This window comes from Odontesthes bonariensis, chromosome 6 (genome assembly GCF_027942865.1).
Source record: "Odontesthes bonariensis isolate fOdoBon6 chromosome 6, fOdoBon6.hap1, whole genome shotgun sequence".
Lineage (NCBI taxonomy): Eukaryota > Metazoa > Chordata > Actinopteri > Atheriniformes > Atherinopsidae > Odontesthes > Odontesthes bonariensis.
The window spans coordinates 13,392,082-13,414,855 of NC_134511.1; the positions used below are offsets into that span (position 1 = coordinate 13,392,082).

The 22,774-nt window shown below is 39.4% G+C and overlaps 2 protein-coding genes across 3 annotated transcripts; one reads left to right on the forward strand and one right to left on the reverse strand.

The window, feature by feature from the left end:
- The first annotated feature begins 108 nt into the window (after nt 1-108).
- On the forward strand, nt 109-9,248 carry LOC142382034 (flavin reductase (NADPH)-like). 2 transcript variants are annotated; one of them, XM_075467473.1, is made up of 6 exons: nt 109-156; nt 671-726; nt 3,630-3,767; nt 4,649-4,850; nt 6,722-6,886; nt 7,104-9,248. In XM_075467473.1, exons 3-6 carry the CDS (start codon nt 3,633-3,635, stop codon nt 7,259-7,261), a joined length of 660 nt encoding a protein of 219 aa, XP_075323588.1. In that variant the 5' UTR covers nt 109-156; nt 671-726; nt 3,630-3,632; the 3' UTR covers nt 7,262-9,248. The 2 variants fall into 2 exon arrangements, with proteins under 2 accessions (XP_075323588.1, XP_075323589.1); XM_075467474.1 differs by lacking the exon at nt 109-156 and adding an exon at nt 165-419.
- A 2,464-nt stretch (nt 9,249-11,712) lies between these two features.
- LOC142382036 (long-chain-fatty-acid--CoA ligase ACSBG2-like) lies at nt 11,713-21,935 on the reverse strand. The gene is made up of 15 exons (XM_075467475.1): nt 21,855-21,935; nt 20,993-21,067; nt 20,667-20,878; nt 19,065-19,345; nt 18,306-18,394; nt 17,669-17,789; nt 17,473-17,553; nt 17,099-17,248; nt 16,692-16,859; nt 16,432-16,613; nt 15,536-15,766; nt 15,067-15,284; nt 13,534-13,673; nt 13,190-13,433; nt 11,713-12,945 (listed from the first exon to the last, which is right to left on the reverse strand). Exons 1-15 carry the CDS (start codon nt 21,914-21,916, stop codon nt 12,854-12,856), a joined length of 2,346 nt encoding a protein of 781 aa, XP_075323590.1. The 5' UTR covers nt 21,917-21,935; the 3' UTR covers nt 11,713-12,853.
- Nucleotides 21,936-22,774: the final 839 nt, after the last annotated feature.

Consider the following 22,774-nt stretch of genomic DNA (forward strand, 5'->3'; position numbering starts at 1 on the left):
CACTTAGTGGTCATCTATTCTCCCACAGAAAAAAATTAAGTGAAATGTACATTCACGATGTTGAATACGGAACTTATGAGACGGTTGCTTAACCAACTCACCAGAACGCTGATGCTCTTGAACGCCTGCCTGAAGGTGTAAACAAACATGGCGCAGGTGAGTGAAAGCTAACGTAGCTAATTTAGTTTCTTTTTAACGTTAGCGACTCATTACTTACTTAACGCAGTAGTACAGTAGTATTTTGTGCTCACTGTATTTGACTTCAGTGTAATTGACAACATAAATACATTGAAGAAAACGGAGTCAAACTGAACACTGTGTCGAAGATACACGTTAGATAACGTTAGAGGCACAGAGGTCATAAAAAGTCCAGTTACATAGCCTTCATATGTGCTTTGCTCTCACAATGTGCCTGTAAGGTAAGTCTAATTTTGACTAAAGGTATCTTATTGAAACAGCTATTCAGTTACCATTATTTTCACAAGATTTTTAATGTTAAACTCTTCAAACACGAGTTTATGTGATTATTTATATATGGTCACTGAGCAAGAAAACTAAATTATTCGAGTCATTAAGATGACTCAGCGATTTTTAAAACGCATAGAAAATATTTCAATGTGTTTTTAATGTGTTAAGACCAATAGAACATCTTTGTATGCTTTGATTCTAGTTTTTGGGACTGTGAGCGTGTCAACACTGGAGTCACTGGTTGTGCCTTTGAAAGCAGTAAGTCTTTATAAATACTTTATTATTGTATTAATGAAGTAGAATACAGTTGTTTTAATGAAATCAGCATTCACAGGGGAAAAAACACTTACATTTTTTACAAGATGACTGTAATATACAGCAGAATCGGGAGGTTGAACTGAGCCTAATTTGTATTTTGGGGCTCTTGTTTTCATTATAGTTCATTTCAAGTGAACGTCTTTTGTAACCTGCTTTTATAATTAATAGAAACCACCTCTAGATTATTATCTAAGACAAGTCGCAAGACGGGTAGCATCAAAGGAGTTGAAGTTGTCACAAAATGGGAGCTAATTTCTCAGGAAATTGATGCACTTTGGGACAACAGAGTCAGAGCCAGATTATATTGATGTTTCGTCATTTAGCAGGTGCTTTTTGTCCAAAGAGACTAAAAAAATCAATGACTATATTCTAACCTCAGTTCAGTGAGAAACCCTGGAATGCTTACTCTTTTCTAAATCCATTTGAATAACCGCGTACGAGCAGAACAAGTACAGAAGCGTAAGTAAGTGCCAGTTAGGCGGGTTTGTGTTATCTCAGAGGAGATCAGTCCTCTGGAGATTCTTGGAGCTAGCTTGTTGCACCATTGTGGAACCACAAATGAAAACAGTTTGGACTGTGACTGCCTTGTGCTTTGGATGGCATTACCGGACGACGTTCCCATGAGGAATGCAGTCGTTGACAAGGAGCGTAAGCCTTTTAGTTCTGAAAACGGCATTGCACAATCAGAGAGATACAAACTGATTTTTCTTAAGCTGTAGAGTGCAAAATGACAGCTGATGGCTGGTCAGCAGTGACAACACCCAGATCCAGGTAGTCATGCTACTCCGTGCACTGGACACCTTATGTCTTCTGAACCGCTTCATTGGATGTTTGGAGATAGCATCAGAATCTGACAATAAGAAATCGTTGGCCACCACAGTCATGAAGGGGAGCTGAGCCCAGAAGGTTCAGTTGGTTGCAGTCTGCCACTTGATGTCAGTAGATTTCACACGCTGCTCATTTGAAGTGAAGAAACACTTAGATTTAGATCTTAAGCTGATGAATGTTTGTTGTTTATTGGAACGCAACAAAACAAACGGTCGAAAAATGGCTTTCCACTTCAACTTCCTACATCTGAACTGCACTGAATGTAGCATTAAATCCTGCCCACTGCTGGGCCAACATCATAAAATGCAAACAAATAAATGAAAATGAAAAGTCAACATTCGCTCATGCCACATGTGCAGGTTCTGAATTCACACGTTTGTGTCAGTTGTAGCGGAGCCTCAACTCAAACTCCAGCTCAAACTCTGCTGGCTCACAGAGTTTTGCATTACACTGGAACTGTAGTAGAGCACGTCGTCAAAAAGGCAGCCATGATGCGGGGTCTGTTAAGCCGTTCAGAACAAAAGCTGAAGGCAAAAGCAATGGAATTATCGGACAAAAGAGAACGAGGGACAGAATAAGGAAAGATAAAAGAAGGGAAAAAATTCACATCCTAAAAGAATTTAAATGAAACGCAAAAGCTTTTCATTCTTCCATGTTTTGCCTTGCCTGATTTTTACTTTACTTATTGTCTTTTTCTTTTACAGACTTATTCTTTTTGGGGCTCTCCTGTCACTCCGTACTCAGAGTGACATTAGAGTAAGTAATTGAGGGGCGGTCGGTGGCGTAGTGGGTTAAGCAGCCGCCCCATGTACAGAGGCTACAGTCCTCGCTGCAGCAGGCCCCGGTTCGAGTCCCGCATCGGACGGCCCTGTGCTGCATGTCTTTCCCTCTCTCTCTTTAACTGTCCTGTCCATTAAAGGCATAAAAGACAAAAAATAATTAATTAAAAAAAACAAAAAAAGTAATTGATTGCTATAGGCGCAGGTTAAGCCATTATGGAGTTATTTGGATTTAAATAGAGCTGAACAAATAACCAAAAAAACGCACTCTGAGGCAGAACGGGATGTCGAATGTTATTGACAAATTCTTTCTTTAATTTTGTTGCTTTAATATCCACACAACATGAGGTTGACTCATGTTAAATCCAGTATCCTGCCGTATCTTGCTCTTTGTCTGTCGTATTTTTCCAAAAAGAAGCGTATAAAAAGTCGTTCTTATTTGTGTGTTTGTGTGCTTCACTGCTGTTGATTCACTTTTTTTTTTATTACAGTCTAGCTGACTTTGCTACACAGAAAGAACAAGGCGGTGTTTTGTAATTACCTCCAGTAATAAAGTTGAATACAGAATAGTTAATGGTTAACAGTTTTTGCTTTTTAAGTGATATTTGAATGTATCTGTATCGCCCTGTGTGCAATTAGCTTCAAGCAGTTAGCTTGAAACCAACATCAGTCAACACTGTTGGCTTAGTCTATGCACCGAACATGTGACCAACAAGCTCATCATCCTCTGCTGCAGTGAAATAATTAATTTGTCCCACACTGGAAAAAACAAAGACACGCATTGTAGTAAAAGTCATAAAACTTAGACACAGCAGCTCCTCACTCACTCCTCTCCTTGTATCATTGATCTCGGCCTGTCAGGGTAAGTCAGTGCACGTACCAATGGTAAAACTTCTAAATATTAATGTGTGTTTTATAAATTCAGATGAAAGAAACAACAGAAAATCTAATCTCGTTGTGAATGCATTAATGTATTCGTACCCAATAAGAGCTGCAGATTGTCTTTACAATAAATATACGTATCAGTGGTTTTACGTTGAGGTGTAACTCTGTGGTTTCTGAGTAAAGTACATTTTTTTACAAATTACAAATTTTTCAGCGAGGGCGTCTTTATTGCACCGTGACAATCTTCTTTTAAACTTGTGCTTGTTAAACGGGGTGGGAACCTCATCACAGTCAGTTAAAAGATCAGAGTCCACTGATCAGTTTCAGCACTGACGGAGCTCTCCTTTTCAGAGGATGAAGATTGCTTTGCTGGGAGCCACTGGGCAGACTGGACAGTATCTGGTCAAACAGGCACTGGAGCAGGGTCACACGGTCACCGCCATTGTCAGGAACCCGGCGAAGCTCACGGTGAATCATGACAACCTCAAGGTAATTACTCGGGTTCAAAGTTCAGAAGCTTGAATGAGGCGAACATGCTTCGCACTCCGGATGTGTCTGACCAACAGTCACATTAAATTTTAAGAAGCAACAGACCTGCAATATGGCTCAGAGCAACTCACTGTCATTATTATTCAAGAACACACACAGTTTAGGCTCAATACGAAATAATTTGGTACGCATCCGCTGCTGAAAGTAGTCCCAGGGTAGTATTATTCAGGTTTACTGTAAAGATATTTAAAGTCCATTTGGTATAAGTGGAATATGGAATAATAGTGTTTTACTTCATTTGGATGTCTAGCACATTTACTAACATTGCCTCATTTGTGCATAATTTATCATTTCATTTTTAGTCAAATAGTTTTGCCCCTTATTGTCAAAACATGTAGGGTTTTTGTGCACTGTCATGTGAATAGTCGTATATGAATGTTTGTTTTATTCTGCTGCTATTTAACTTTGTTTCAGAGCACCAACACTTAAAATAAAAAGCAGAAAACTGGGGTAAAGTGGCAGCCCTGGTACAAGGGTCACCGTCCGGAACAATGACACCAATGACAAAGCAGACCACAGGCAGAGGAGTAACATGTTTTTAGGAGAGATTTAGCAGGAAAATCAGCTTTGGCACTTGTTTCCCAAAAATGTTGCATGAAAAGAATCCTCTGTGCATCTGATTCATGAGCCCTGACGAGGCTTTAATGCCCTGCAGCAGAGCTGAAGATGAATCCATTAACAAAAACAGTGGTTGTTGTTTGACTGTTTGAATATTTTTGGTTGTGCAGTATTCGTTCTTCACACTGATGGATTATTATCACAGTGATGTCTTGATAATCTTGGGGATGCACGTTATAACTACATGTCCTTTGTGTTTCCAGGTGGTGACGGCTGATATTTTCTCAGCGGACAGTCTGAAGACTCATTTCAAAGAACAGGATGTGGTCATGTCCTGCCTCGGCTTCCCGGCCTCCTTCTTCTCGGGGGTGACGGGGTACACCATGTCCATGGCTGCCGTGGTCAGCGCCATGCGAGAGGCCCGCGTCAGCAGGGTCATCACCATGACCTCATGGTACACAGAACGTAAGGGAAATATACAAATGATGGCCGTCAGGTCCTCTCTGAATAATTGTTATTAATTATGTCTTTTTTGTTTAATTACAAACTCTTTTTTGACACTTTAAGCTACTTTTTAGAATATTTGGAGAACGGTAGTTTGTGGCTCCCTTGTTATCTGCCATAAACCTGGTGGGGGTCACTACTGCCTTGATGTTGCAGGAACGTTTAGTGTTAAAGTACTTACTGTCATTTCTGTCTTAGTATTGTATTGGGTAGACGGTACGAGTGCATCTCTCACGAGTTAAGGGAATATTTCTCCTCTACTTGCACTTTTCTTGTCTGCTTAAGAAACTAAAGCCTCTTAAAAGTCCTCCTCCTCACTCCCTACTGAGCAGGTTTTCACCACAGGGGATCTCTGAAGGGCTAAGATCAGGATCTTATTTTAAGTTTAAGAGGAAATTCTAAGAAAAAGTCATTTGTAATTCTTCATAGCAACTCTTTGTACTCATGAATGCAGCTCCTGTGTTAAATCTAGACAGTGGAAAAGTTTCAGTAAATGGAACTGCTTACCGTAACTTACCACAAGACGAAATGGAAAAGTTTGGGGAATCTTCTGGCTCATTGCATAGTGAGGGACTGAGTCTACTTTGTGGCGATTGCTTATTGCAAACCTGAGCGTACGAAAATGACATAGTTGGCCTGATATTTTCAATACCTGCCTTTTTTATGGACTCAGAATATAGAAAACAGCAGAACAACTTAAAATAACTGTGCAGGTTTTTGAGAAGAAGCGTTTATTTCGAGTTCATCAAAAATTAATCTGAAATAATAATGTTAATATTGTTTTGGGAGCCAAAACAGAAGGATTAAAAATGATTTAGTTCTAGTTTAAAATAAAAAACCGAAGACATGGACTCACATCCACACTAGGGCAATTATAAAATCCACCTACTGTTGTTTGTACTTTAATCCTTGATTAAAGGACACCTGCCAGGAAAGTGGATCACATCTGCTCACAATTCATTTATCTTAAAATTCTACTGTCGGTTTCTGAGGCACTTAGATGGCTAAACATACATTTCTTGCTGCTTAGGAAATGCATGAAACCATATAAAACAGTTTGTTTGCCTCTTTAATTTATTAAGTAACAGTTAAACACTCTTCATGTCTTGCAACACTGTGTAATATGTATTCTTCAGTTTAACCTCTCTATATGTTTTAAGTTTTTAAAAGTGTACTTTTATGTCTTTTTTAGACTTTATTAAAATGTCTTGAGCCATCCCTCATCTCTTGATATTATGCCTCTAATGAGTCAGATTTATTTGCGATCTTTTTAAAGTGGTCTTTAGCAATAGTTCTCCAGGCTTTCTGAGGATCTTTCAAGGTTTTTCTTTAGAAAATCGCTGCTTTTTCACTCATTTAAGGTCCAGTCTTTGTACTATTTTAAAAGGAACAAAATGGGGAGAAAAGGCTGAGTCATGCCAAATGACACAATCCTCCCCAGAGCCCCGACCTCAACATTATTAAAGCAGTGTGGAATAAGTTTTACAGGGAACGGAACAAAAGGCAGCCAACATCCAAAGAAGAGGTCTGGAATGTCCTTCAAGAATCCTGGAGAACTGTTCCTGAAGACTCCTTAAAGAGATGATAAGAAAGCTTGTCTAAGAGGGTTCAGGCTGTGTTGGAGAATAAAGGTGCTCAGACCAAATATTGAGCTTGTTAAAATATTTGCCTTATAATTCATATTTACACTAATGTCTGCATAAAATCGCTAAACATATTTTTCCATTTTCCTGGCAAAAGATGAAGAAATGAGGGGTTGCTCAAGACTTTTGCACAGTGCTGTAGTTGTACTCGCTTTGGTGTGATTATGTTGTTCCTTCCTTGTTGGTCAGCAAACTCTGGAACTCAGTCTTCTTACGTGATCCGGTTTCTCCTGCTGCCGATGATCAGAAATGTCCTCAACAACATGTTTGAGATGGAGAACTTCCTGAAGAAGACCGAGGGCATCAACTGGACCGTAGTTCGTCCCCCCGGGCTCAAGAACCTCCCGGCTACAGGTGAGGGCAGACACCCAAAGACAATGAAAACAGAGCTCTGTATATTGACATATTGGTTTATTTTCTGCCTCAGGATCCATTTAGTCATAGTTTAAGTCAACCAATTTTCCTGTCTTCATGTGATCAGCCAATTGGATTTTTGAAGTTTAACCATGATCCAAATTTATTTTGATGGCTTTCATTAGCCTCATTTAAAAGCTCTCTGTGTCCTCTGCAGCTGATGAGTTTCTGACCCACGAGGGATACTTTGTGCCCAGCAACAGCAGTCAGGCCCCAAACAGTGCTGTGGGAAGAGGAGATGTGGCTCGCTTCATGCTCTCTCTGCTCAACAGCAACGCCTGGGTCAAACAGGGAGTCGCCATCACCACCAAGTGAAAAGGAAGGCCCCAGTGTCATTCACCAAAAGCTTTTGTTGTATCAGGCCACGTAGATGTTTTTGAAATATTAACCTTTGAGACCAGAAAGATCTAATTACAATAAAACATCAGGTGCTCCCAGCATTGGATCTCATGAGTGCTTTACCGAAGCAGAGGTTTCTCTGAGTAGGTGTGTTGTTGTGGCCAACCAGTAGGGAGGTATCAGCTGAGTACAGTTCCAACTCCAATATTTAAGAGCCTGTATTTTATTCAATAGTGCTAAAAAAAAAAAAAATTAAATATTGACCAAAAAAAAAAAACCCACCTTTCTTTGCACGACGTGTTTTGCCACAGCGCCTCCTTCTAAGACTTTGCTCTTAAACACTCCAGTCTAACACAGTGTGAGATCATCTCTCTCAGATCCAGTTTCAGTGATAAAAATCAGCTTCAACCACCAAGCAAAAAGCTTTTAAACATCTTTTAAACATGGCACAAGCTAAATTCCTCCATGTTGCTTCTTTAGCTCTTTAACCTGTCAGTAGGCAGGCTTAATGCGAATGTGCTACACAGTGATGTCAATAAGCAGCATAAGAAAAGACTGGACTGCCAGCAAAGAGGGCCGTGTGTTCTGTTGGAGGGGAAAAACTCTTTGGGGTGGACTGTTTTTTTTTACTGTGTTGACCTGCTACTTGCACAGAAAAATCTGTATAACACACTAAAGCAAGGAAAAACTCCTCTTTTAAGCTTCAGAGAAACAAATATTTTACTGCATAAAAAGCATAAAAAAGTCTCTTTGAGTGTCCATACACTTGATCTAAGTCTTGGACCTCAAGCAAATAAAGGCTGAACTGTCTTCATGGTGAGATACTTCACAGCTGGAGAAGGAAAACATGTTCTTTTGTAACCTTTGGTGAACTGGCACTCGAAAGGAAAACTATATTCATATAATCGTATAATCTGTCTTGTGAATGTCTATTTATTTACTCTTGTTAAACATTGCCTTGCTTTCATACGCTGTAAAGCCATCATTGTTGCACATCGTGTTATGTTTGTGTTTTCTATTGTCAATGACAACACGATAAGGAGTCACTGTACTTACTTTCAGCCACATGACTGCAGTATTGTGCCATATCTTGTTATTAAAAAGTCATTTAACAGCAAAGCTGTTTGTTTTATCTTGCATTTAGGTACGAGTTGATGACTTTGAATGGTTGAAAGCCTTTAAGCAGTATTGCACTATGTATTCTCTGAGTACAGGGAGTATTTTATTTAAAAGACGGCTACCGATCAGATCTGTAAAATAAAACAGACTAGAAAAAGTTGGACCGTTGTACAATTACAAGTGTATGTTGAATGGTTTGACTGTTTGGTTAAAACAAGTCCTATCGGCTCCCCTGTTTTCAGGGGTACTTTGAAGTTATTGAAAAGTCAAAAGATGAGCAAGGAGGAGTCGTGTTTTCATCATTTACTCTCAATGTTTCAGCTTCATATTCTGGTGATGGAGGAGTTAACGTCGACAGTTGATTGTCATGCAAATAATTGTGATTGTTGGATACTAGTATAATGTAATTATTAATTGAATAGTTCACCTTGTTCTTTATAAAGAATTTCCCCAAAAGAGAGTTCATCAGAGTTCATCAGTGTGTCAGGGACAGGAAGTGTGTGATGATCTTTTCATCATGATTTGCATTGATAAGAGAAGCCATCCTGTGCCGAAGGAAGGTTTTTAAAAGTCTTCCGCCCCCAGCATGTAATCCTGCTAGATGTGGGGAAAAAACTGAAAAACTTCCACACAGACAAAAATCACGAGTCATGAATTAAGATGTGCCTGATGACTGTGCTGCAATGATCATGATTTAGCCATTCATTTTGCCAGAACTACTTACATGTGACTCTTGAGTCTGACTTAGTATTTGACATTTAACTTACAAGGAAGTGTCTGGATTTGGTTGGCAGCAAGAGGCAATAATAAAGCATTTTAATGAAATGTAGTAGTAGATGTGACATGATAGAAAGCTGGAAATGTAGTTAGTCATTGCAATAATCTGTAACATTGTGCTTTTTTCATAAAAGAAACATAAAATGTATTTTTCCTTTTTTTTTTAAAGAATAAAATTACATGTTGATTTACATGTTATCAGATCAGTTTGTTCATTTCATTTAGAGTTTCATTAGAGTTTCATCCACAAGTCAGGAAGAGTTTGCATGAATGTTAGAAGACCATCCTTCACTTACGAGGCATGTTTTCAAAAGTCTTCAGCTTCTAACGTGTAATCTGTTATATGTGGGAAATGATCTTCTGCGTGAAAAGGTTAGATAAAGACTCGTCATTCTCTGTCATTTCCTGATGCATTTTAGTTGCTGCTCTCCCTTTGATACCAGTTAAATCAGAGCCTAATGATTGGCTCAGAGCTTTGTCTTACTTTTTTCTTTTTCTTTTAATTGATTATTATCATTATTTTTCAAAAATACTAGGGAGTTGTTTCATTCCAGCAATATAAGCTTGGATTCATCCTTCCTAACACGGGTATTCAAGTTTTGGGTTGGAAATTTCTGCTCTGCCTGTTTTGGTCAGTCTTTCATAAAACACGTTTAAATGGCTTACGAGAAGCTATATTTCATTTCCTGCTTCACCTACTTCAGGAATATTACAACATGACCCACATGTATTAAACCTGTACAAAACATTATGAGTATACTTTATCAGATGGCAAAGATTCCTTCGTGAATGTGTAACCGCTGGTTCATTTTAGTTCAAATATTTAAGCAATGCAAGAAGACAAGATGTTTTACCATTCTAAATGATATGCTCATCTGGATAACAAGCTTTGATCCGTATCTGCATGTCCAAGAATGCATTTGAATGTAAATTTGAGCCACAGTTGTCACGCCATGGGACTTTGTTTAAGTTTTATGTTTTAGTTTCATGTTTTAGGTCCAGGTTTTGATTTTCAGTTCATGTTTAGTTTTTTAGTCATGTCATGTGTTAGGTTTTGCCATTGTTTTTCCCCTCACTCCCCTCACTCAGTTAATTAGTTCATTCCCCTCACCTGTTCATTCCCCACCAGCTGCACCCACTCACTTAATCACTCACTCCCTATTTAGTTTGCAGTTTCCCCTGTCTTGTTGCTGGATCTTTGTTTGCCTTTCATGCCTGACCTGATTCCCGTTATGCCCATGGTCTATGGCGTTTTTCACCAAGCTAAGTATTTATTTATTCCTTGCCATGCCAAGAAACCTGTTTGTTCCATGTTCCTTGTCCCTTCCCAAGATAAGTATTTATTGCTATGCCAAGAGTTTTTGTTTGCCTTTTCCAACAGTCAAGTTTTTTTTAATCCGGCTCTGCCGCGCTTTTTGTTCTGTTTTTGTTAAATAAACTAAGTTTTTTTTCTTTTGAAAAGTCCGCATCCGTGTCCTCCATCCTCACCCCACCCTGACAACAGTCAGGTTTTGGCATTCCATCGACGATGATAAACATGTCAAACATATCAGCAGTGGGGAAAAAGAAGAAGAAAAAAAAAAAAAAAAAAAACTTGCTGCCCATGTACAACAATCAGAAATAAACATCAAGGGTAAGTGACCACATTGTGCAAGACCTAAATTCCCCTTAGCTCTGCTCAATGTATGTCACGTTACATGGTTTTTAATGCTTACTTTTAGCTGTTGCGTGGGATTTTTTTTTTTTCCTGTGATTTTGTACAGTACCATCGTTTTTGTTTTTTTTCCCCATTTTCTAAATTGACATTAAAGAACTGGGTCTTTGAGGTTGTCAATTGAGGTCAGTCATCTTTTACTCCCTGAAGATGAAAAGGACCAGGGAGATAGACAGCAAAGTTGGTTAGGAGTTATGAATTCAGTGTCTTGCTAAATGTAGGTTTGTCAGAGTAATATGGGTTCAACTATTTCGATGAATTTAAACTTTACCCTTCTAACAATGCCGGACTGAGATTACTGACATTATAATCAGTGGAATAACATAGAAATCATAATTCTGGTTTTCCACAAGGTATAGCTAAAAGCTAACATTGGCACACTATAGATAAAATTTGTAACTGTGACACCATTTTGATGATTTATTGTAAATAATTTAATAGAGAAACTTGCTAACGATGTTTGTAAACTTTAATACTTAAGAACTAGTGTTACTACTCCATTTTAGTTTAACATGTTACTATGCTAACACTGGCTAGCACTGAAAAAAAAAAGCTAGTTCCACACAGGACTCAGCACTTTAGTATTGATACAACATTGAGTGCATTCTGTTACAACTTCAATTATTGGATTTGAAATTAATGCGTTAATTCAATAACATTAAGTTTAAAAGTATACTAAGAAAATTGTTCTTAAAGAATGACAGGAGTTCTCGTCACAGAAAAACGGCCTCTGTGGCTCATAAATTACTTTGTCTTTATTTGATCATTTTTGTTGCTTTGATTCAAATAATAATAATAAAAAAAGATATTCTACATATTGAAGAAAAGGAATCTAGTTTTTATTAACTTATTTCAGTTTGTAATAGCTTTGTTGTACCAAAGCGGCTACAATTATTATTTGTTTGGTTGGTAAGTTTTACAGATATTTCATAGCAGTTCACAGATTTCCAAACATCATCCAACAGGCTTTTTTTCTTTTTTCTTTTATCTCTGCAAGAAAAATAGATGATTATTAATACAAGCACATTTACTTGTTCATATTCATCTGGCATTTTGTTGTTTTTATTTGTATTTTTGCATTGACCAAGATGATATGTTATGTGACATAAACAGAAATCTTCAATCAAGCAAATGTAACAAAGATTTGCCAATTCCAGCATAATAGTCAGCAACTGAAATCTATTTCATGTACACTGACAAATACAAGTGACAATATCCCACATTCTCGAAAAAAATCAATTTTCTCAGTTTGTCTAGATCACTTTTTATTAACAATCATGGAGAATCTATCACAAAATAAATATTTCTGTGTCTCGAACTGTACATGGAGAAGCACAAATTTATACATATGATTTACAATTAGCACATGTTGTGATTGGATACATACAGACAACTAAGACCATTTTTCATATTTGGTCACAATACAAAAGTATTTATTCACCTCCAATTTGCGAGATGGGGATTATCGTACATAAGTATACAATGTGTGATTGGAAACTGGCAATTAGTGCAGTAAGACTTTAAATAGATACTGTTACATTGCAAATAAAAAAAACACATTTTAATCAAACATCTTGGATCAAACCACAGTGGATTAATGTTTACATCTTTTTCTTTGAAAACTGTAAAAAGGTAAAATGATCCAGTGTTTCCCACCGTGCATGTGGCATGTTTGGTGCTGAGTGATGTCACCTGTACGTGTCATATGGCAAGATCTGGCTGTAATATTCATGTTTTATGTCAAAATTGTGCAATTGCTACAAACTGTAGCTTTAGCTGTATTTAATAGCTTAAATATCAAACATCAGAGGTCTCCACAGCTTCTGGCAACACAAACCTCTGGCCTGTTATATACATGACAATCAGAATCACGGCTTTACAACCTCATCTGTATATTTAGGTTTATACATTTCTGGCCACATTTCTCACGACCGTCTCTGCTCACTGTGCAGAACAGCTTACTGCTTTTCTGCCGCCACTGCGTACAATTCGTTTATTTTCTCCTGGTACATCTTCACAACAATGGGCCTCCGCAGTTTCAAGGTGGGTCCTGCACAGACAAGAAAAGGTTGAACAGCAACCATTACATAATAACATCTTATCTGCTGTAGAGATTCAATCACTACTAATAAAATGAAAAAAACTTCACAGGTGTGTTGTGTGTCCTGGGCACAATCATAAGTCTGATTACCACATGTCCTGTGATAAAACTTGATAAATGATTAAAACTTTGTCATTCCTTAACAACAGTGCATTACCCTGGAAGACAGAAGATTACATTTATAAAAACTAACCCAGTTCTCCTCCATTGACAGAGAAGTCTTGCTCCAGTAGGGTCCACTTCCCGACCTTCTGGGCGTTGGACGTTGATTTGGAGTTGACGCGCTCCATGCCTTCCTGAATGGCTTTGTAGATAGCCGGCTCCTTATTGGCTACAATCTCTGACACCTTGGTCGACGTCACGCCATGCTGCCTGCAGAAGTCCAAAGCCTCAGGACTCAGCTCATCTGTAGGATCTCCGTTGTCATCCATTACACACTATGGAAACAAACACAGGGGTCATTATTTTGGGCTTTTTTTTTTCTTATCTTTTTCATGCCGCAGCTGTGAATGTTTGCAGGAAGGAAGTCTTGGTTACTTTTACTGTGAGCAGCATGGAGAGGAACTTCATCTTGTCTCCAATCAGCATGGCGTTGCTGATGAAGGGCAGTTCATTCTTTACTGCATCCTCAATGGGTACGGGAGCGACGTTCTCACCACCGGCAGTGATGATCAGCTCTACACAAAAACAACAAACCTGAGTTACCCGTTTCTCCCAATGTTGGATAAACGTCACACTGTGATGCTAATCTGCTGCTCTGTAATGAAAAGATTTCCAAATATGATGAAGCATCTTTAGGATGCATGGTGGCGTGGTGGTTAGCACCACTGCCTCACATATAAGAGGGTTCCAGGTTCAATTCCCAGCTGGGGCCTTTCTGTGTGGAATTAGCATGTTCTCCCGATGTGGCCCCGCAATGGACTGGCAACCTGTCCAGGGTATATGTCTCTCCCAATAACAGCTGGGATAGGCTTCAATAAATATTTTTAGCTTTAGATGTTTGTTCGGTCAAAAGACACAAATATTAAGAAATGCAACAAAAGAATAAAAATAAAAAAATTCAAAGGAGATTTCTCAGAGATGAAAACAGACACTGAGCGTTGCATTTTTTTGTAGTATGGACTTGGTTTTTCCCCAAAAGAAAAAACAGGTCCAAGACTTTCTAGAGTGCAGCGAAGTAGGTGAAAACCTTTGTGTTTACACAACAGTCTCTTCCCGAGTACTGAACCTGTCAAGCAACAATGACATGTTTGTGTCGACTCCCTTGAAGTGTGACAAATGCTGAGCTGTGTGAGGGACTATTATTATCAGTGGAGGCTGCGGGTCAAATTCTGTAGTTAAGAGTGTATTAGATTACAGTTTTGTTCATTGGATTCTGAGGCATCCTGGTGTAAATGGATACCTCAGAATTCTGTTGGGAGTGTTGTTGTTGTGAGAAAACTTTATGAAGGGGTGAACAACCTGGGGGTCAGACTTGAAAAAAGGAACACCAGATGTACCTAAACATGTTCAAGGTCAAGAAGTAAGATACTTTTCTGCCACTCGTGCTGTTTGCTTTCTATAAATATTGAGCAAATTTGTCTCTTGGTACTTGGACATTGATTTTACTGACACGAGCAAATAATTAAGTGTCAAAAATAAGTTAAAGTTTTTAAAAAAAAAAAAATCTATGTTTTATTTGCATCATCATCATCGTTGTTGTATTTTCTCGCCATATCGACGGATATTTTCCGACTTTGAGAAACACTTTGAAACTTCTAGTTCTACATTAAGTAGTCATTTTATTAACATTGTTCATAGTTGAACATTACTTTTTTGGCCCATTTCACTTTACTATAAGGACTATTACTTTAGTTAACCATCCCGTCAAAACATCAGTGCGAATTATCTAAAAAATATCATTGTTTCTTTGCATTTTGTATATAATCAATGATAAATCATAAAACTGACACATAAACTGAAAAGCAGACGGAAATGAATAAAAACTGAGTGAGTTTTTGTATCGAGGCTATTCCCAAATGCTTAGTGTGCTAATGCCTAGTTGTTCTCAGATTGAGAACCACTGCTTACCTTTGATCCTTCCTGTGATGTACAGGAAGTCCTGCTCATCATGTCTTCCCAGGTCTCCTGAGTGCAGCCAGCCCTGCTTATCTAGAGCCTCTGTTGTTTTGTCGGGCATATTCAAGTAGCCCATAAAAACGTTGCGACCCCAGAAACAGATCTCCCCGTTCCCTTCCCCATCTGGATTCTCCAGCTTTGTCTTGCAGCCTGGCATCTCCTTTCCACAGCTGCAAAGACAAATCATAGAGGTGAACGGCGTGCTCATAAAGGCCTTTCACTTTTACATTGGTATTTTGTTTTCTTGGTCCTTAACTTTATTCCTCTCATCACAAATGTTTTTTGGTCACACCATTTTAAATGACTGGTATTTTCATGTTGTATGTAATGGATATCAACTTTAAGAGTTTGTACGGTGATTCTTAGACTTGTCTAGAGAGGTAATTATAGCCGACACGCTCTGTGGAGATTTCATGCTCACCTCATGATGCGAAACTCATCGATGGACACTGTGTGTGGACCGGAGCTCTCACTCATGCCGTAAAGCTCCATCACAGGGATGTTCAGGCTCAAAAAGTATTCCAGAGTTTCTTTTGTAATCGGGGCAGCTCCTGTGCAGCACAATCTGCAGCGGTCCAAACCCAAAGCAGCACGCACCTTCTTGAAGACCAGATTGTTAGCCAGCATGAAACCCCAAGGCACTGCATTCTCCCTGCAGCGCACAAGAAAATCAAGTCAAAATGTAGTTAATACGTGTCATACATGTAATTGTACTGAGGTATCGCAATTGTGACACACAGGGGCGAGGCTAGGGTATTTTTAGTGGTGCTAAGGCACCACCGTGAGATAGCTCGGCACCCCCTGGCTCAGCACATTTTTAAAATATTATATTGTGCAAAAACACTTTTTTTTTACTCAAGGATGCATTATTTTAGTGACCATTTTATTTATTTTCTAGCATTTGTATTTGTTTTAACTCTTTACTCCCAAAATAAATGTTGAGTTATCTTGAGGTCAAAATTGAATGTTGTAGGGGAAAACACTACTCAAAGCAAAACTAATACGGTTCCAAAATTTATAAATGTACTAGTTCGCCTCAATTAGTGAGAAATAATGTGCCTCTGTGAGCACTGGGGGCTGGGCACCGCTAAAGACCAGATCCTAAAATCGCCCCTGGTGACACAACCTGTCCAGTGCTTTATAACAGTGAAACTTGTAACTGTGTTTTGTAAAGTGTATTGTTGGTAGCTAACTGTAACATTCATATAGAGAATACATGTTATATATTAGGACAGAATTAAAAATTGTTGTGTTTAGCAAATGGTTCAAATGTTCGACTGGTGTTTTTCTAACTAATGATCTCTGCTGCTGACTCACCCGTTCATGGCACTGTAGCCGTATTGCAGGCCAATGGACTTGGCCCAGTCTGCCACTCTCTTCCTCAGTGGGGATGCCTTGGCACCGGCAGCTTTCATACTCTCCTGCATCTTCTCCCACACTCGTGGAACTCCCAGGAAAAGAGTTGGACGAGCTTCTTTCAGTGTGTTTACCAAAGTGCCCTGGGAAATTAATGGTACAGTCAAAAATATTCAATCATGAATTCCATGTTTAGAACTATATTAAAAAGAAATCCTTACCTTCAGAGCATCTGGCTCTGCAAAGTAGGTGGTTCCTCCAAGACTCATGCAGGTCCAAATGTCGACTACCTGGGCTGCCACGTGGCTGAGTGGAAGGTAACTGACAAGGACCTCCTCGCCGTTGTTTGCAGTTATCATGGAGGAGGCTGTGCGGGCTGTCCATGTCATCTAATGTTGGAGAGAGGGGAGAAATTCTTGACTTTTCCCTGTGCAATTCAGCATCCAAACTCATTATACAAACAACATAATAAAAATATAGCAAAACACAAGGCTAGATCTGGTTGAGGTGTGGCATTACATAATAATCTTTTCAGCAGATTAATCAAAGCTCTGAGAATCAGTGACATCTGAATGCAGTTTAGTTGTGTCAAGTTTACAAAAAACACAGGAAGCCTCTTGTTACACACATTGTCGTGGCTCAGCATGACTCCTTTAGGATTGCCAGTAGTTCCAGAAGTATAGATGAGAGTGCAGCACTGATTGGCCCGAAGACTGTCAATCATGGCATTCAGCTGCTCATTGGGCACGTCCTCTCCGAGCTTCATGAACTCTTCCCACTACAGAAATAGAAAGATTGTTTCTAAAACGTCTCTAAATCCTGACTGCAGTGAGTAGTCCAATCTTGTTATTTTACAACTTGTGGGAAAGATGACTTTGCCATAAAATATCAGTGGTACAACTGAAGGCATCATACACAGTGTGTTATCAGATGTCTCATATCAGATGTCTGATAAGCATGTGATTTATCTACTTGATCAACATGTTTGAAATGTCAACATACTGTGTACAGGAACGGTGCTTTCTGCTGCAGCTCGCCTTTATACTGGACGATGGCTTTCAGGTGAGGTAAATGGTCTTTTATCTTGAAGAGACAAGATAGGCAAAGGCATGTGAGGACAGATTCCTTCCTATTTTGGAAAATAGTTATTTCTTTATAGCCATTCTCTAAGGGCCGGTGCTGTGACAGAGCTCCTGACCTGCAGGATTTTGTCGAGCTGTTTCTGGTTCTCCACAACCAGAATGTTGGCCTCACAGTTGGCGGCCACATACTGACAGGCCTCTGGGGAGTTGGTTGTGTAAATGCCGGCTGCCAGACCCCTGTACCACAAAACACACCATGAATCCACACGTAATGATTCACTATGGATTTTGCTAATTTGACAAGAATTTGTCACGTGGACTGCCTGATGAAATTAAATGAAAGCAATTAAATCAAAGGGCTTATCCATAGGGATGCAAATTACGGCAAAATATTGAAACTTAAAAGGAGGAGCACTGACGTTTAGATATATAAACAACAGCAAAAACATGTAGCTAAATACACTGTTATAGCGCAGGTGCACAGTCCACACAATTTCATTGTCAATTTCGCACTGTTAACCTACTTTCTAGAGAGCATTGGGGAAATGCCAAATCTTAATCTCTTCTTAAGATCCCTGAGGCTTTAAACTAGTTCTGCCCAAACTGGTGTGGCAGAGATGTAAAGATAGACTTTGAGATTGTCAAAGGGAGATATAAATGTGTTGGGTGGAACAGTGCAGTGGCATCTGAAGAAGAAAAAATAAACTGCAAGAGGTCTTATCAATCTCAGCTCCAGACATGCTGAAATCTTACCCAGCAAGGATACATCCAATGTCTGAGATGAACCACTCAGGAGAGTTGAATCCCAGAATGCAAACACCATGGAAACGTTCCAGCCCCAGCTGCAAATTAAAGAACCAAGTCTTCATTACTTTTGACCTAGATCTCAATTTAAAAACCACTCTGCCTCAGTAGCCATGAAACTAGAGAGGGTAACTTCACACATTCAAGTGTTAGTTTACAGTGTTTCGTTCTCACACCACAAAGTAAACCGAGGTCAGGTGTTATAGGTTTTGCGCAGCCAGAAATTCCTTGAATGTAGAGCGAGTACATTTCACACGTTTTCACTTCTGAATCTGAAACAATACCTGTGTTTCATACAACTGTTACCATAGCACAAGGCAAAAGAAGAAATTCGTTGTCATATTGGTTCTTCTCATGTACTTCTACACATTTGATGCAAATTCAACTGTAACAATGACTTTAGCATGCTTGCGTTGTCAGGATGACGTTTAAGTTCCTCAGTTTTAGGACAAAGGTAAATGGAAAAGAATGGAATTAAACACAAAAGGCCAAAGAGAGGGTTTATTTACTGGTCAAATCCATCACCAACACCAGTCCAGCATATTATGTCTTTGCTCAGAGCCTCTGAGGCAAACAAGGCAAAAACAAAGTGTCATAACTATGTCTCTTCAAGTATAATAATGCAGTTCCTATAAATTGAACGCAAAACAGAAGTAAACTGCAGCTACATTACATGTAGAACAAGTTCAAATGGAAAAAAATACGAACCTTAAGGAAACTTTTAGCTGCTGCTCGACACTGCTCATAGTATTGGCTCCAGGTCAGAGTCACCGTCTGGCCATCTTTTTTGTAAACCAGTGCTGGAAGATCCCTGCACTTTTCCACTGTCTCCAGGAACATCTGATGGATGGTGACTGGAGTCTCTGAGCCTGGACCTGAGCCCTCCATCCTCAGCCTCACTGCCTGATCCCTGCTGTTGCTCCATAGCTGCTCCGCAGGGGCCAGAGTTACCAAATCCGGGGCCTGCAGGGGAATTGTCTTTGGCTCTTCTGCATTGGGACAACAGGGACAGATGGATTTACCCGCCATTGTTGACAAGCCAATTCAGAAAACACCAGTTCCACGCCAAGACACCGTAAGCTCGCTGTTTACAGGAAGAGTCAGGTGAGCGAGAGGAGAGAAAACATCGCTAGAGAATGCAAGTGGGTGTGTTACACCTGCTGTCTTTGAGTTATGTGAGTTGCAGCTGTGTGGTGATCCAGAAAGGCTGTGCTGTCATCTGATACATAACAGGAAGCTCTTAAATGCCTAAGCACACCCACCAATGAAGGATGGTTCAAGGAAGTAAAAAATAAAACAACTCTGAGCTACAAAATCATTGTTTGCCAAAAGTACAGCGACTTCTCTATATTTTCCTCATGTAATTTTCTTTTACATTTATTTCTGGGATAGTTATGTTTAATTTATTTGCTCCTTTTGTAAATTCGACAAAAATTCTCAACAATTTAGCCTCTGAGCATACAATCTGTTGTATTTTTCAGATGCGTAGCAGGTGCATGTCTGACTCTACAGTCATGTTTACAGTAAATTATACTTCTTTGTGTCTAATTTACATACATGATTCTGTTTTTTGTTTTTTTTCCATCATTATTCAACTAAATGTTCACAGTAAATAATGGAAAGGTACAAACTCTTGTTAGACACAGCATTAGACTTTCCAGATTTAATCCAAATGGTACATTTTACTTCACTATAATCCACTATTAATAATTCAGTTTGGGCCTGTCACACTTTCATTTGTTAAATTACACTGCAATCCTTGTTTTTACTGTTTTGCCTTGAATTATCTATCTTTTGGCGTCACTCCTGTTACTAATCTAATCAAAACTGGCTTTGAAACTCCTGACCATTTTAAATCAATGACATATAGACTTCCACCTTGTCAATGAGGAAAGCCCTGAGTCACTTTGTTTATAATCAGATGTTAAAAGAAAAAAGGATATGTTGGAAAATCCTGCCAAACATTAGCTAATTCCTCCGTCCACTCCCTAGACTCCTTCAAAACTTGTTTACAAACCTTAACCTCATAAGCGTTACCTTAAAACAGCTTTATGGGATTCCTTTATTGTTTTTTTCTATCTTTGTATTTAGTGCACCGAGCTTCCTTAATGATAATCACAGAACTTGCAACACAAACATAGACAAAGTGAAATTGTTGAACAAAAGCTTTTTTTTCTTTTCTTATATCTATCTCATTAAACTTACAAAATCAAATCTCTGCAAACATAAAATAAAGAAGGCATTTCACCCTGAGCCTTCATCAGTTCTGAGGCTGGTTCCACTCTCTTAACGTAACACTTGCAGTCTTACCTGCTGAGAGTCTTTCAGCAGCCCCCTCCGCCTCCGGAGATCTGGGAGGCTTGGCCGGTGGCTCGGGGTTACTGGTAGGATGAGTCTCCTGGCTCTCTGACGCCGGCGCTGCACTGAGGCCAGCTGTGTCTGCTTTTCCATTGGGGATGACTGTGGAGGAGCTCTTTAAATCTATTACCTCTGACACAGTATTTTCTTCCTTGGAGGCGATGCTGAGACAGCCATTGAAATCAAATGAATGAGAAATGATAGGCAATAAACAAACTGATGTCGTGAAATCAGATATTCTGAGAATTTGCTTTGTTTTTTAATTTCATTCTACATACCTGTCAGTATTACCATCCATAGGTGCTAAACCATTTGTCACAACTGGACTTTCTTTGACACTCATCTTGTATTTGCTAGAAACAGAGAAGGTGAAATAAGAGTTGTAAAAATGCTTCAGATGTCCTCCACTGAGGACCGTCCAAGCAGATAAGATTATCTGTTATAAAACAGCTCCCCTCTGCTCATTTATATGACACCGACATTCACTAAAGTCGTTGCAACAGGTCAGCACTGATGCTCGAACCCGCATGCAGCAGTGGTCCAGATGTTGAAACTCTGAATACTGTGCCAGGAGGCATTGCTTCACTGCACGACACTATTTAACTTTTGACCCACATAGTCATGAAAATGCTGTCGTTGCAAGTTTGTTCAAGTGAACAAACTGATTAACAAACGTTTCAGGGATGAAATGAAATTTAAATATTGCTAAAAGGACAACAGCAGTGTCTGTGATTACTCGCGTCAAGATTTCTCTGGTCCAAAGTTCATACTTGCAAAAAGTGCAGTGTGGCAATGTGAAGTGGCCACAGCAAATCTTTTATCCCAGTTGTGCAAATCTGAGTTCAAATGTCGTTTCTCATGCAAAAAAAAAAAGCAGCATTCAGTCTCTTTACTGACTTGCACTTTCACATGACCCATCAAGAGGTCCACTAGAAAATAAAAATCCACAGTATTGTGTATAGAATAAATCTACAGAGGTTTGGGAAAATGACTCGTTCCATTTAAAAAAAACAAAAAAAAACTGTCTCCTGCCCTGACACATACGTGGAAGTCCTCACTCACATCATGCCCTGCTCAGTCATTTTTTCCAGTCAAACAATTAAAGAGCAGAAAAGCAATTTTTTGCAAATGATAGCTTACCTTCTCTGCTCACACAGCTGAGTGACAGCAACCTGACAGGAGCAGTCAGGATGTACCTGCATCAACCTTCGCCCGGCACTGGGACTCGACCGTTGCCCTGTGGGGAAGATATCAACCTGCGGACTTGGATAAGGTCAAAGCAGATTTCTGGCTCTTCCTGAGCTGTGGAGAATTGCAAAATCCACAATCTGCCCACGACAATACCGACCAAAGGTTGTGGTTCATCAAGGCGAAGAAGACCTGAAACCTGACACACGCCACCAGGGTGCAGCTGCAGAAACCTGCTGTATGGTACTAATCACAGAAGCTGGAAACTGTAGTGCTGAGAGTCGCTAACACTCAGCAGGCGAAAGATTTTAAAGATCCTATAAATCAGTAAAGCTGGAGTGGGTGTGGGGTCTTGTAAGGGCCTTTATCGTCTCAAATCACTTTATGAAGACTGCCATTATCACCCATGCATGTTGAGGCCCGTCAGAGAAGTAATGATAAAAACAAGATTAGTTCTCTCAGCTTGTGAGGATAAAGGAGACTTTGACCCATAAAAGAGTTATTCAACAGTTGAAACTTGTGCAACACTGGCTATTTCTACAAGACTGACTAAAAAGATGCAGAAGTTGGCAATAAAGACTAAACAGGAATAGATATGAGGAGCGTTTTCTAAAGAACCCTTTCAAAACCTCCCTGTGTCTCCCTGTTCCTGGTATAAAGTTCAGAAGAGAGATATTTAAAGACGGTGGACAATTTTATGTGAGCAAAAAAATCTTAACTTCATATGTCATTAACAGAGGTCTCCTTTCCTCCTCTGTCCTGACGTATCATTTCACAGCTGCGTCCACTGGAGGCGAACGCAATTTTGTGAGTAACTATGGGCGAAAGTTGAACTGTTTCTCCAATGACACAGAGTAACCTCAGTCGGTACT

Bases quoted from the DNA above. Each gene is read 5' to 3' on its own strand.
- LOC142382034 (XM_075467473.1), top strand. From the start codon at position 3,633: ATGAAGATTGCTTTGCTGGGAGCCACTGGGCAGACTGGACAGTATCTG. The intron at 3,768-4,648 runs GTAATTACTCGG...TTGTGTTTCCAG, and splicing joins TGAATCATGACAACCTCAAG to GTGGTGACGGCTGATATTTT. The intron at 4,851-6,721 runs GTAAGGGAAATA...CTTGTTGGTCAG, and splicing joins GACCTCATGGTACACAGAAC to CAAACTCTGGAACTCAGTCT.
- LOC142382036 (XM_075467475.1), bottom strand. From the start codon at position 21,916: ATGCAGGTACATCCTGACTGCTCCTGTCAGGTTGCTGTCACTCAGCTG. The intron at 16,860-17,098 runs GTGTGTAACAAG...CTCCAACATTAG, and splicing joins TCATGCTGAGCCACGACAAT to ATGACATGGACAGCCCGCAC. The intron at 15,767-16,431 runs GTGAGTCAGCAG...TGTGCGCTGCAG, and splicing joins GGCTACAGTGCCATGAACGG to GGAGAATGCAGTGCCTTGGG.